Genomic DNA, 15578 nt, shown 5'->3' on the forward strand with positions numbered 1-15578 from the left:
TGGTGGAAAAAAAGACGGCACTATGTGTGAGCAGCCTCCTCCTTTTTTGTCCCGTCCTGAGCGCTGTTTTGTTTTGGTCATTTATGATTCCCCGGCCCCACAAGAATTTATTGCGTCTTGTGGTGTCGTCCGTCAAATATAAACACGTGAAATATATAACCACGCCCTCTCCAGTGTGCCTCGGGCCGTCATAGCCGTAAACCCAAGCACGCTCAGCTAGGTTAAACCATCTTTGGCATCCTAAGAGGAAAACGTGAGCTGCTAAACGTAAAAAAAATACGAGCACCATAAAGCAGGTAAACCACGCTCACAACAGCTCACTTGTAGTTTTTGTTTTAGGAGAATAACAAAGGTCCTGATCCAAGAAAGAAAAACAGAAAGCAAGAATTGTTATTTTTCTAAGAGCCGTCTTTCCTTTCTGATACAAACTGTTCGTCTTTCCTGTCCGCTCCGCCTTAATCCCGCCTCATGGTTTCCCGTGCTGTACATTTTAACGCGAAAATCACATGGCAGTGCCTACCAAGAAGCTCTGCACTTTGAATATAGAAGTGAATCATGCGGAGTCAGAGTGACAACCAGTAAGGCAATAGACCCGAGCTTGACTGAGCCAGTCACGTGACATTTCCCGGTTAAAAAGACAGTAAATAAATTCATCAGCATTGTCGTATAACGTCAGCACCTGTAGGCCATGGCCGGAGCTTTTTAGGTGCGTGATTTGCGCATTTCTTTTTTCGCGGGAGAAGCACGTCCAAAAGTGCTGTTTCCCTTTAAAGCGTCTTTCTTACCGATTTGGTGGCGTCGGTTGCGGAAACACATCAGCAACTCCGAAGGGTTACAACTAAATATGTACGAGCACGCTGAATATTGATACCGTAGGCGTCCGCAACAAAAATCAACACTAACCATAAACAATTTAAAATCAAAGCATTTAAGAGCACAAGAGCAAACCAGTATGCATCCTTGCGGTAGTTCATAACGCTGCCGCGAGAGGCGCCGGGTGATTGTCTCCTTCCAAGTTTGACTTATAAATTAAGGCTCTAGAGTTCCGCTAAATAGTGAAAGGAAAATTACACCAGGTGAACTATACGCAATGCAGCCGAAGATAAGAGTAGTACAAGTTTGCGCTGGAGTCCCGTTAATGCCTCTCGATGGTGATAACCTCACGCCACCCCCAATGCCGACACAAGGCAAAGTTAGTAGCTGGAAGGAAGGGTATACATTAGGTCCGGTGCCTATCCTCGCAAGGAAAAAATGCGCTGCAAATAATACAGGCAGAGGAAACCAGAACAAGATGAGTACCTTGAAATTCATGACTTTGACTCTTTCGTAGTCCAAGTAGTCGGGATTTTTCACTCGAATCATGAACGAGGCTTCATTGACGCCAATGGCGGGTGTCACGTCGAAAACACCGCTGTCTTCTTCGAGGAACAATTGGAAAGTGCCGTTGCTGCCCTGCAAGCAAATGAAATAGAGACGCGGGGTCAGCCGATACCTGACCACGTGATGTCTCGTAGCTGTTTGCTTCGGAATCCCTAAAACAACCCGTTCACCCCTGCAAAACTACGAAGGGACGAAAGATGCTCACATAAAGAAAGCGCATACCTCTGGTGTTCCCTTAAATGTGAGATGGTCTAAATCACCCGTAAAGATAATTACTCCCTTCGTTGAGGAAAAATTCAATATTTTCAGATTTAATCCTCCGTCCAAGGTACATGAAACACGCTACACTTCTACGTTTCATGGACGCAGCGAATTCGCTTTATTTTTTTGCTTCAACCGTGGCACGTTCAGATGAGAACACAGGCGGAGCGATTTCCAGCAACTCATGAAGTTCTGCCTGCCCCCTAGCAACAGCACAACACCGCCAGGGACTACGGAATAGAATACACATCACGGATGATCATTGGCTAAGGCGTTGTGCTACTGAGGACGAAGTTTCAGGTTCGATTCCTGTCCTGGCAACGGCAGCTGTTTCTTCGTTGGAGGCTAAGAACGGAACAACTCGTGTGCCGTTAAAGAGCCCCATGTGTTCTAAATATATTACCGCATCAATCCACTGCGGCATTCATCGTAGCCCCGATGTAGCTTCGAGGCGTAAAAACCAATTTCACCATTTTTAGTACGCTTGCGTCATAGCGTTTATATTACTTCGGATCGCATAAGTAAGATCCTCCCCCCCCCCCCCCCCACTCCTGTATAAATATAGGCTTGAAGCGCCACAGTTAAAATATAAAGCTTCAGAGATAGCAGCGCAAGAAAAGACATGGACATAGACGAGACTTCAAGGACTGCGCTAAACTTTCAAATGATTTTATTGGGAATGAAACACAAATATATACACGCCACCCAACAACTGGCTTTGATCTTCCCATGCCTAGAATGACAGCTGTTTTTCTGAAAGCGTGATGGAAGCCATGCTGACGCATGTCTACCGAAGTCTTGAAATTCGTTCCGGTTCCATGATTTCACCAGCCAGACGTTTTTTGCTCTTCTCAAAAACGGAAGTGCTTTCTACATCGGGCGAGCAGTATTTGCAATTCAAACAATAGCTTCCCAAGAAACCTTCGGTATCTTTTTCTTCCCGCCTACTTTTCACCTTATTTGCATGCTCCCTCAACCTATCATTGAGGGAGCTGAAAAAGAGTTGACATTTCTACGCAAGCGCAGCTGAGAGCCTCTGGTTGGACCGCATGTGAATAGTTTGGTTTCATGCACAATAAAATCATTCGGGAGTTCAGCGCACCGCGAGACGACTGGCTTTAAGAGGCGCATCCCCTAGTAACATACCAAAGCATCACATGGCACTACAATCTGAGTAGGCAACAGTATCCTCCTGCCCACCCGTCACTCACCAAGGAACAGGAGCATAAACTCAGGCTTTCGCAATCAAACATGTTCCCGTGCCTGTCTAAACTTCACGCAATCAATCCCACCCTCTACAGCGCCACCTGCTTACACTGCGGTAAGATCTGTACCCTCTGTCATATGGTGTGGGCCTGCCAGAAAAACCCAAATGTTCGCCCAATCCCCAGTTCTTCCCCCGAGCAGTGGGAGAGAGAACTGGCCAGCTCCAGCAGCGAAACTGAGCTTCGGCTGGCGGAACGTGTGGACAAGGCAGCGAGCTCCAACGGGATCCTCAAATGAGGAATCCGACCACACGCTCCCTTCTTTTTTTTTTTTTTTTTTTTGCAAAATAAAGTTTACTCTATCTCTCTCTCCTTGCCGACTCGTCTTCGTCCTTGTCTTTTTTTGCACTATGTTTCAATCATGTACCAACACGTCCAATTTACAACACTAATAAAAAACACTTCATACCATTACACAACGTACCTGATCATGGTCGAAGACTTCCGGAACACTGTCGCCGACAAAGTTCACAGGAACATTGATTTGGGCGTTCTCGTTAATCTCGGCGATGTACCGACGACTTCGAAACGCTGGCTCCTCGTCATTCACGTCCGTCAACAGAACCGTCACCTCGGTTCGAGTGCTCGGAGCAGGCTTCACCGTACTAGACATTTCTTGCGCCTGCGCCGATGCAAGTGTCATCGTGTCACGAAGGAGTGCAAGTACTTTTACGTATTCTGCGTTGCGGGTCCATGCAATACCCCCATCCACACGTCAAACGTACAATCTCCTCAGGGACATACTTTCAATGCTAAATTGCTGCTGCCACCTACTTAGCCCTCAAGCATTCTTGTTCTCTTCAAAAACTTCCCGCGCAACTTTTATCGCTTTTTATGCCTGCAACATGAACCGCCGCGCAAAGGCAGTTTGACTGATATTCCTAGAATATTTCAAAGCAGAAAAGCCCGCACTGCTGCGACTATGAAATCATCGAGTTTTTTTATGTATATACAGACAGGAAAATAAAACAGGATAATCGGGCGTACCTGAACGAGTAAGATGAACGCTCCGTTCCTGTTTTCGGTTGCTTCCCTGTCGAGGCGGCCTTTCACTGACACGACCCCGGTTTCACGGTCGATGGCGAAGAGACCGTTGCCACCTGACGCATAAATTTGCCGTCAGCATTTCCATAGCATTGACAACACGAGCAAGATGTACGCTTGAGTAATCCAATTTCCCATTCGTGACAAAATCTCATCACCATTTTAAAGGGACCATGAAGACAAAATACAAGTTTGGTTTATCAGAAAGACTGCTTTGTCTCAATAACAATGATACCAATTTTATCGCAAGCTGCGAACAAATAATGGCGATATTAAAGAAAGAAATGGACGCCATCCCGCCCTGTGTAAGTGGATGTCCAGCGCAGCTGTTGTAAACCACTACACATGCTGATTGATGGGGGAGGGTATGAAATGTTCCTCGTTGTCTCGGCGGGCTTGTCGCTTGCACTCGGCTCCAGCTGGCGGCAAATGCTGGGTCCTGACGCATGCGCTCGGCGTCTTGGGCGGGAACTCATAGCCGGACGCTTGTGCTGGCCTTCAAATGACGTAAACCCCCCTCCCCTTTCGAGAGCAGCTGCAAACCTAATCTTTACGAGATTACATTGAAGGGGGGGTGGGGGGCATTGTTCTCTGGCGCCTTATCATCCATCATACGGTTTCGATGATTATTTTGCGGTTTTTTTTTTCTTTACACGAATACAGAGTTCTATGCTGCGCACCTGATTAGCCTGACGCGTGCGCTCGGCGTCTTGGGTGAGAACTACTGGGTCCTGCCCGGGCTCTTCGTTTACAACACAAAATTTTCATACCAACACGAGGCTAACAGCTTAAATGTAAAAAAAAAATGTGAAGCAGTGGTTACTCCTAGCCACTTTCCGGCAACTTTTCGATGGCGTCACAGAATCTTGTTTGTGAGATGGGTGGCCGCCGAACTAAACCGTCGCTAAGACACATGACATGATGATTGTAGTAAAGCAGCTAGTCCCGTTTGATCGCGTCATTCTAAGGCTAACGTGCAATTAACACAATTCTGTTTTTAGTGCTGCCTCATATGACGCCACTCCTTCCCACAACACGTCAATGTAGCGTGAAATTTGAAAGTTTTAAGTGCGAATGCACTTTATAAGCGACCCCAAACCATCCACCGCCGGCGGCGGCGGCGGCGGCGTCGGCGTCCGCAGCGCTCCTCTATATTTAAAAAAGAAACAGCATCCGGCGCCAGGTTTCGATCCGAGGACTTTGCGGCCGCAGCGCGACGCTCTACCGACCAAGCCACGGACGCGACGCTGATATCAGTGTTAGTGACGCGCCTTATATCTTTAACGCATTCAAACTACGTCGTCAGCGGCGTGCGTTGGCGACTCAGCGGCGTTATAGCGGCTTGATAACTGCGTGGTGTACACGTGATACTACAAACCCGATGGAAGAGATGGAAGAGAAGGCGGCGAGGCGGTGGGCTGCGGGGGCCGAGCGCAAGCGCCGCAAGCGGGCCGACAACCGTGCATTCGCACTTTCACATTCTCCCCTTCGGGGAAATGCGGGGGAATTTTTTTTCAATACTTCGTATGTTTTTGTTGTTTTTTGTTAAAGAAACGTCTTTTGTGGCTGTAATAGAGCCGAATGAGGTACTGAAGCTTGGTTCTTTCAAATTAAACAAAGGTATATTTTCTCTTGATGACCCCTTTAAACACCCTCAACACTTCTTTCATTTTTACATTTTATATGCTTTCTGAATGTGCTAAATAATAGCGTCCAGTACTAAGATTACTTTTTCCCGAAATGCCCGAGCCAAATACTAGTGCTCTACGCACATTAGATAACGAATGAATTCACTCAAAAGGTTTTTCTCGCTTCCTTGGTGTTCTTCAAAGTCTGTGCATTGTTTGCGTGCTTGAGTGACGTCACAGAAGCAGCATCACCGCTATTGCCCTCCCTCCTTTCAGTTGTAGCAGTAAATGAATTCCATAGCCACTATAAAGAAAATCGCAACAAGAGCAGAGCAGCTACTAGAACAGGTATCTGCTGAGGCGACCACATCCCGCATTGCCGCTCTGTACGGCAATAAGTATATTTTTCAATGTGCAGATTGAAAGCTTCTGTAACCCCACTACAAGGTTTCAAGTTAACTAAAGTCTTTATTCTCCTTTAAGAACTAAAGCTTTGTTCTAGATAAATGCTGCATTAATATTTTGTTGAGTGTTGAGCTCTTTATCTCAAAACTACCGTTTGGGGCTGCGCCTAACAATTTGCAGCTGCGTTTTGTTGTGGTTTTTCTTTAATACCACTTCTTCCTCACCTGAGATGATGCTGTAGTTAATGGCGTTGTTCACACCGCGATCTCCGTCCATCGCCTTCACTGTGAGCACCACGGAGTTCTTAAAAAGATAAAAGCGAAAAGGCAGACGCGAGGTACACTCTTAGAAAACGATGTGTGTGGTTTCGAATTGCGAAAGGAAAACTTTGCGGGGGAAGATCAAAACAACAGCAAGAGCGCTGGAAACAGTGATTTGACGCTGAAAACAGAGACGTCCCGGAAAATCGCATTGTGCTTCGAAAGTACAAAATTCCGTGGCTCTTCTCTGCCGCAATGAATCTGATTGTAGTATTCGCGGCGTATGTGGGAACAAAGTTGATAAATAACGGCATCAGACGAAGTATATGGCTCAGAAATTTGACGCGTATTGTGACATCAAGAAATGCAAAACGTCATTCATAAATTGAGCAATTTCAAGAAGCAGCACGCGTTTTTCTGGCCATATCTACTCTTAGCCTCGACATCGGTCTATTTGCCCACTCACGTTCATTGTTGTGAAGCAGACCCACAGGTGTCTTTAAGTGCAATATAACTTGGTAGTGTTTTGCTTTTGTCTCGGAGTACCAACCTGGTGTAATTTTTTACGTAGTATTTTCGGGTGTGTACCAGACGTCTGCTATCTTCAACCTACACTGTTTAGAAAATCAAGCGCAAAAAATCACGCGTTTGACTTGAAAAGAGGTAACACCGATTAGGTGCAAAAACAAATTTTATCTCAGCGTAAGTGCGCAAAAGACTATCTATAAATGGCGTAGGTACTGGGCACGCACCAGCGGCAGGTCCTCGGATATCCTGGTGACTGGAGGCACCTGGGTGAAGATTGGCGGCTGATCTTCGACGTCATCAACCTTGACGAGCACCACGGCAGTGGCCGTGTGCCGAGGGCCCGCGTTGGCACGGTCCTGGAACAACCCACACGCTTAGGATAGCGACCCTCGCGGGGTCTATGTGGCGGCTTCATAGCCGCTTTCCATTGCATCAGTAAATGCCAGAAAAGGCTGCATCTGAGGCCACGCTCACATAGCTCTATGCTTGTACTCTGGCTTGCGAGATACCTCTTCTCTGTACAGTTCACAGCTACTCAAGTACCCCAAGTGTTAACAAATCGGGATAAAGTCAGCCAGTGCAAGTGCTTTGTAGCCTCAGTTTAGTCATTCGGTTCTTGCGAGAAGAAGCTGCTAAGAGTGTGGCATAAGCAAGCACGAGGCTTAGGCGGCTTAGAGTGTACCAAGCGATGTGAAGCTGGGGAGGTTTTTCTTACAATGGCGAGGACGCGTAGTTCGTAGATGAACTTGCGTTCGTAGTCGAGTGGTCCGATAAGAGAAATGATGCCCTTTCCTTTATCTTGGTGCACTGAGAAGGTGGACGTCGTTTCCGGGTCCGTGTTCTGATAAGGAATGGGGAACACAAATCACTGGTGAGCATTATGGGCACGCAATAACACAATAGTTCTTAAGTATTTTGAAATGCTCTATTTAGTTCTTTTTTTTTTTTTTGGTTTTGATAAAACATACATTAGACCTTATTGTATGCAATTTTCGGGAACCCCCTTTTCGCAATTCACAAAAGCTCCTAAGTTATCCCTTTTGCTTTTGGTCAAGCGTCACAAAAAGTATTGAATGTAGAAAGAATATCGCTTTAAAATTAGGTGAAGGTCCGACAAAACAACTGTAAGTACTCACTTGTAACTGATAAATAACTTGTCCGAAAGGCCCTTGGTCGCGATCAATGGCTTCAACAGTATCGATGACGTGCGGCGAGGCGTCCTGGAAGCGCGAAATGTATACACATTCAGCCTTTTAATGTTAAAAAATGTACTTTTTTGAAAATACATTTCTCTGCCCTGTTGTTGCTCATTTATTTCTGTGCGCTGTAAGGCAACTATAGATTAAACAGGACGACCAAACATATTACACGGAAAAGATAACGAAATCTGTCAAGATACTCTAGGGACAATGATTGTGCGCACGTACGCGTGCCCTTTATCGGCAAGTCCGCAATTGCTACACTGACGTGCATTTCTCTCATTCAGCTCTTCAGACGTTCATTTCTTTTTATTAAGGTTTGTCTCTTATATGCTTGTCTAGGCCTCGTGCGTTTGATTTGGACACTTCTGTTCCCTTAGTTATTTCCAGGTAATGCCACTCTAGAAGGAAAGCCGTTGTCACAATCACACTACGCACTTATCAATAATGACATAAATGGCGTTGCTTCACGGATCACGGATCAGAGGCTGTAGAAATATCAAGAAAAATACTTAACTCCCTCACTACACAAAGATGACAAGGACATAACGTACCTCTGGGACGGTGATGGTGGTTCTGTACTGCTTGAATACTGGTTCATTATCGTTGACGTCATCGACAATTATTAACATTGTTTGTGTGATCTGCAAAGGGCGATGGGGGACGAGGAACAGAGTATCAGCATCTTTCTTGTGTTTAATGATCTAACCTGATTTCAGAGGTTACATCGAGACAAGGTTATGCTGATCCCCCGCAACAAGCAAAATAGCCTTGACAGTTCGCATGCAAGCAGCCGTAGAGGAAACCGCAGTGTGTATACGGTATGATTCCTCTGCGGAGCACAGAATCTTTGCGAGAAGTCCCTCGTGTTTTGCCTTTCGCATATTCTTTTTTCTTACTTTTTTCCGGCACTGGATGCCATTTTCTTAGCGTGCATCGGGATCCATTAGCGAGGGATGTTTCGCCAGAAGCGGGACAACCGCCAGCAAAGAGTTCTCAAGCACCGCTAACTCCAGTAGGTCGTTCCAGTAACGCCGCACAACAAGAAGAAGAAAAAAAAAAAACTGAGCGATGAAACAACTTTCCGACAAACGATACCCACAACAACGCTTTGCTTTGCATCCTGCGAGGCGAGCCAGTTTCCCGACAGCGCGCTCTCGCGTATGGAGACCGCCAGTGAAACTGGTTCCCTCTGCACTCAGCACAGTTCCCCGGCTTTAATGCTCCTCGAAGCGAACGTGTTCGAGATGATACGCGGAGCCCCGCGGTGGGACACGCATGCGCCTAACGAGCGAGGATTTGCATGCCCCCTGCTTGGCTTGTGCGTGCAGCGCGCGCTTGTAACGGTCCAAGGGAGGAGGGGGAGCTTACGTATTGGCCTTCTGGCAAGCGCCCGTCCGTGAGCGTGAGCACTATGGTGTGAGAGTCCTTCACCTGCAACGAAGAACAAAACGACGTCCGCATCGCGAAATGACGCAAGGGACTTCGGCACGAACGCTCGTATGGCGAATAGTAGAATTGATCACGCAAGGGCCCCCGTCGCTAGCACTCGAGGGCACTTCCTGCCTCCGAAAACTGTCCTATTCGAAGAAAAAGGGGAAAAGAATACTTTCGTTGAACAAACTTTGCCAGTTCGTCCGGGCACAACCTTTATACGCGCCAGTCTGGGCGTTAATAATAAATAATACGCCTACGACCGCAAAGGAAGCACGTGACAGCACTGAGGGCGATACTCATCTTCAGTTTGCCCAGCAACACTAGCGGCGCTTTCTCCCTACGAATTGGCTTTTGTACATTAGCAATAATTTGGTTATTTTTCTTTTCCCTATACACTTTTTCCTATCTTTTTTAGCGTCTTTATTTGAAAATAGTTCCTTCGCGGGCGTACTCAGAGGTAGATGTGGAACCGGAAGTGTTGTGTCCCAAAACAGGGATGTCCGATGACTCTGCTACTCGTGCACCAATCGTGCACCAAGCACATATAAATTGGCAAGCCGCTGGCCATCGCTTTTGACGCACCCAGACACCATAATTTGCGTGGAACGCTGCCTGTGAATTCTTGTAAAGTGGCGAAGCTGGCGGGCTAATCGTATACCACCCTCGCATTCCTACTTTCTTCGCCGTCAAAATTATCACTAGCTAAAGTTAATCTGCACAGCCACTAGGTGTCTCCAGGTGCAATAACGCAAAAAATATTGGACAAGTTAAGTTTGCACATTTCATACACGAAAAGCCGGCCGTATACGTGGCTCCTGTGGAATGAAAGACGTTATTTCCCTCGGTTAGAACACGTTAGTACGCGCTGGATGTTTCTGTATCCGTGATAGGAACACGCTAAAATTGTTGCGCCACACACCTTTCAGCGACCAAATAAATATGCCCTCATTTTACCCTAACGCACGTGTACGTGCACCTGTGGCCAGGAACAAATTTGTCCGCGCTTACCTCGCGATGTCCATCGACCTCAACTATCTTCCGCTCGGCCGGCCACCCTTGGAGGCGAATTTGAATTCCACATTGAACAATAAAAGCCTTTTCAATAGTGACCCCTTATGAGTATGCACTCCACCCACGTACTACGAGTGTCTCATAATGACCGCTCGCTGGGTAATGCTTGGAAAGACTGTTTTGTTCAGGCTATGAAAAAAGGAAAAAAGAGTATAAAACAGGCCGTCAGTATCTCGCATTTTGCGTATGCATTGCAGCGAGGACCCAAATAAGTCACTGATTTAATTATTCCGTACCTGGTACGTACGCAGAAACGTAAAGACACATGCATGCGCGCGCTATTGCTCTCTTTTGCTGTCTGCGAACGTCTAATTCTTTTGAATATTACCGCTGATTGTTATTATCTTTACCAATGATTATGACACACGCGACATCTCTACCACCTTTCATTTGCTCGGATAAAGATATTTATTCCTCCTTCTACTCATACTGCCGTCGTATTTTCTTCATAAAGAAGACCAACTTCGCAGTTTCTTTGGCATTCGCGGACGCTGAGAGCGTTTATCAATCGTGCGGCGATGCTCCCCAACATGCCCTATGTTCATCCGATGAACCATTCTGAACTATCTGCTCCACATCTGCTGTCGTTGAGCCCGTTACCGATGTGGCGGCGCCGCTTCCTGCACCGCGAAGATCAAGCGTGGTGCGCACACGGATCACGCCTGCTCGATTCTCTTTTTCAACCGCGGCACGAACTAGATCTCAGCGCCACAGGGAAGCTCCAAGCAACCCGACTCTCTAGTTTCTGCGTGCAGCGCAGAGGATGTGACTGCGGTGGCCCGTCGGGTCAGGAACAGCGCTATCGCACCGGTATCGTCTTTGTTTTCTTTTTGTTGCGTTATTGTTATTGTTGCTTTTTTGCGTTTGCTATAAAAATGTTTTCAGACATCCCTTCAGTAGCCAGATGTCTGGCATGGCAAAAAAAAAAAAAAAAAGACTCTTCTGGTGAACTCAAGGGGTCAATGTGCGTTGGGCAGCCTGATCTGGTGGAGCAACGAGATTACAGCGTGAGCGGCCAGATCTGCGTCAGCCAGCGAAATACAGTCACGGTACAAACAAAAAGCATGGTCTGCCTACGCAGTGCTAGTAGAGATACAGTCAAACCCGTTTATAGCGAATTGCAATATGCACCGCGATTAGTTCGATATATCCAATAGTTCGATATAGCCGAACCCGCCTATAACGAACTTATCGTTACAAGTTCGCAATCCGCGGGAGCCCCCCTCCCCCTCCTCAACTCCACCATCCCCGCATGCAAAAACGAACACAGTAAAGTAGCCGTTACCATACCCAAAATAATCCATTTATTGCAAGTATTAAAGCTACTTTCCGACTGAAGTGCCTACTTTGCAAAGAAAAAAGCGGTGATTTTTGTTTTCACTTTCGTTTTGGCGGCTTCAACTAGCATAGCATTCTCTACACGAAACATTATTTGCACCAGTTCGAGTCCGCGTCCTCCAAAATCTAAGAAGCATTGGCGGAGCACATTGACTGCCGAAAGCGCTTCATTATAAGCGTCGGACGGCTTTCACTCGCGACATCATCGGGAATGTGGGGGAGCTCTTCCCACAGTTCACCGATGCTGCTGTCTTGGTCCGGACTCGCTGACTGCGCGGGTTCTGTCGTGAGTCCGGCCGCGCGTCGGAAACAGTTACGGAAAGTGTCAGGCGTCATGTTGCTCCGTGCGAGGCGCAATGTCTAAGTCGCAACTCTTGCTCCGTGGTCGCGGCCAATCCACATCTCAATCGCCGCTCCGAGACCATGCATTTCGGCGGCCATTCTAAGCGCGCAGAGTTCGATATATCGGATGTGAACTTCGTTATAAGAAATATGTTTCCCATGTATTTCCGTAACTGAATTATTTTTGTTGGATATATAGCATAATTCGCTCTATCCGGGTTCGTTATAGCCGGGTTTGACTGTAGATGTCCAACGCTTGTACGATGCAAGCGGGCGATGATTGCGCCAACGGAGGTCAATGCGCATTCTGTTTTAAGTCTGTTTATGAGCCTGTATCCTATTGTCGCTGCGGCATTAATGCCGCAGCGACAAAAGGATACAGGCTCACCATTCCACTTTCACCACAATATCATTCTAGGACCTTCCACTCATCGTGGAAGGTCCTAGAAGCCACCGCGGGATCGCGCACGTTGCGCAGCGCCTTTTCTTCGACTCTGAAACAATCCCGTAGTTAAACTTCACCGCAATGCGCTCGATTGAGGAATCCGTGCAGCCAACAATGAAATTTCTGCGAATTACGCATTGCGTGCTGCCACAGCACAGACAAACATTTTTGAGTGAAATCGTTTGCTCGACATCGCCATTCACAGAAATTTCGCCGCCGGCTGCACCACTTCGTCAACTGAGTGGATTGCGGCGACGCTGAACCACGGTAGCCACAAATGAAATGGCATGGTGGAACCTCCAAGTAACTTCACCCGGTATGTTTGGCACGCATGACGCACGTCGTGTACTTTATTTTAACTGCAATATAATTACCTTCTGTTGTTATGTGCGACTAATACACGTAGGCTACCTACGTACGCCGCTCGTGGCTTATGATGGAGATTTAAAAACGATAAACCAGAAAAGAGCATCAATCAAAGTTAGCTCTATTGCGGCTGTAAACGACGGCCATTGGCGCCCAGAGGCATATCAAACCCTCTATAGCTCACGGAAGTGAACATAAATGCTATAGAAATTCTGAGAATTGCCTACTAATGCTTAGAATGCTTACGCCGCTTCTCCCTCGCACCAACCTTACATTTCTTTGGTGGCATTGAAGGAGAACGTCAGCCCAAAAAGAATCTTTTTCTTTGCGATTTTTTTTTTCGTTTTTATAGTTAATCACGTAAGCACGCAGATATAATGCGTCTTTGTGATTTCGTTTGTTCGTTTTAACAGCAGAGCTGTTTAAGCTTGAGCTTGGTGCGGTGGCGTTCGTGAAATGTGTTCGCAAAAAACTATATACCAAGAAAAAATACCGAGCGCACGTGAGCGTGAGCCTCGCGAAGAGCACCCGGCGTCGTCCAGCATCTGATTGAGGATGAGTCCCAGCCTGCTTTTCAGGCCACTCGGCCCAAGTGGTAGGGAAAAGGAAAATGTGTCTATGTATGTGTGGGTTGTCGGTAAAATCTCTGAGCTGTCCCACGCGTTTTTGGTGTAGGCGATTGCATCCCGTTGCACATGCTTTTGCGTCTGCGCAATGCTCGCTTTGTTGCCGAACAGCTCTCATGAATATCTAATGAATAATGTTGTAAAGCATTGAGATGAATGTTTGTTGTGTAGCTTATGATCATATCCCACTTCAGTAATAATCCCCACTCGGGGAGGACAACGTCTCCACAATAAATAATTAGTGCGCGCGGATACAAATGCCCAAAACAGGAAGCTATTTTTTTTAAAGATATATACATCACAGGTCATACCGCAAAGCTTCGCCCTTGTATACGTCTCGGAGCCTCAATTTCAAACACATGCGCATTCGAAAGTTTCGCTTTATGCATACGTTCTCAGATTGAGCTGCCGTATACACACCCCAAAACTTAATTGGCCTACTTCGCCATAACGCCTTTACAACAGCAATAGTTTCGAATAAAGGAGCGAATTAAGCAGGTCATTCAAGAGGCCCGTCATACGACTTGACTCAAAAATGCGGTCTACCTTACGCATTTAATGCATGACGGTTTGCATTGCATGAATTCACATGGCGGGTAACGTTTTTTGAGTAGTAGTAGTAAACGTTTATTGGAGCAAAAGGGAAAGGGAAAAGGGTGGTGGTGAAGCGTCCCTTGAGACAAATCATATTTCACACCTCGTTCCGATGCAGCGGTTGGCCATTCAGGTGCAATGCGGCAGAATAGAGCTACGCAAATTATTTTGAGAGTCCAGTGCACGGAATTGTACGCAGACATAGCGTTCCGCGCTCACCTCTCTGTCGAGTTCGTGCCGCAGAAAGACGTCGGCCTCTGTGGCGCTGACCCGTTCGAAGCGCAGAATCTCGGGCCCTTCGGGACCCTGCGCCCCAAACGTGAGCGTGTCGCCGTCCGCATCTTCGCCACGAAGCCGGTACAGCGGCTGGCCTGCAACGCCCCCCACACAGGGAAACAGAGTTACGACAGCGCAACGGAGCCGATCGGCAATGGATAAGGGCGTTGTGGATAAGAGCGGCACCTGAGAAACGACGAGGGGGAAAAGGTGTCTATAAAGATTGTGTCTCGCTCGTTTTGGGAACGATACATGGCCCCACACCTACTACCTTTTTCCTCTCCTCCTTTCCCCGCAGAGTAGCATGCCGGCGAACTGATGTCGGCAAACCTCTCTGCATTTTCCCCTTTAATAAAGAGTTTCTCTCTCTCTCTCTCTCTCTCTCTCTCTCTCTCTCTCTCTCTCTCTCTCTCTCTCTCTCTCTCTCTCTCTCTCTCTCTCTCTCTCATGGCCCACAAGGCCGGCAAAACGGGACTCAAGGCCGCCCTCGTTTTCTTTTTCTTCTTTACTTGATCGAGCTATACATTTTTGATACAAATAACTGTATCACCTTGAAAGCTTACGAGAATTCTCGAGTTTGCTTTGGTAAACATGTTTGCGTTAAAGACGCAGGGCCAAATGTAAACAAAAAAATATTTAATTGCTCATCATTAAGCTGCGCCTCGAGCGTAACTTACCCAGGCTGCCCGGTCCTTCTTTGATCCTGACCACGATCTCGCTGATGCCTCCCAAGAAAACCTGGAAACGTATTGCTCCCTCCTGAAATCACAGAACGGAGAGAAAAAGCGTGTCAAATGACAAATTGCGTTGATATTCTTAATCACGCCGTAATGGAATAATGTTAGGCCCAAAACGTGACCTAACTTAGCTGAATTTTCTTTTTTGCGAAGAAAGTACGCAGCTTAAACGCTTCTGCAGACGAAGGACAGCAAGAAGTGTATCTAAACGCGTAAAAAACGCGCTAAGTTCTGCCTGCTTACCGTATACTGACACCATAAAAGAACCATGTAGGAGGTCATTATGCTGATGTTATAGCGTCAGTGTGAGTAACCAAGTGTTTAACGAAATGCCAGCCCGCAGCAATATAGGCCATTTACTCGATGGGAAAAGACC

At 46.9% G+C, this 15578-nt stretch overlaps 1 protein-coding gene across 1 annotated transcript in view; it reads right to left on the bottom strand.

Moving 5' to 3' along the window:
• The window catches only part of Cad88c (cadherin 88C), a 194998-nt gene that overhangs the window by 46617 nt on the left and 132803 nt on the right, over positions 1 to 15578 (bottom strand). The window contains 12 exon segments of the mRNA XM_077677889.1: positions 1300 to 1452; positions 3331 to 3528; positions 3894 to 4006; positions 6208 to 6286; positions 6996 to 7127; positions 7487 to 7612; positions 7908 to 7991; positions 8525 to 8614; positions 9342 to 9404; positions 14409 to 14560; positions 15143 to 15198; positions 15200 to 15224. Of these exon segments, the coding sequence (XP_077534015.1) occupies positions 1300 to 1452; positions 3331 to 3528; positions 3894 to 4006; positions 6208 to 6286; positions 6996 to 7127; positions 7487 to 7612; positions 7908 to 7991; positions 8525 to 8614; positions 9342 to 9404; positions 14409 to 14560; positions 15143 to 15198; positions 15200 to 15224 (1271 nt within the window).

This window comes from Haemaphysalis longicornis, unplaced genomic scaffold (assembly GCF_048455015.1).
Source record: "Haemaphysalis longicornis isolate Haplotype H1 unplaced genomic scaffold, Haemaphysalis longicornis Haplotype H1 scaffold_1, whole genome shotgun sequence".
Taxonomy (NCBI): Eukaryota; Metazoa; Arthropoda; class Arachnida; order Ixodida; family Ixodidae; genus Haemaphysalis; species Haemaphysalis longicornis.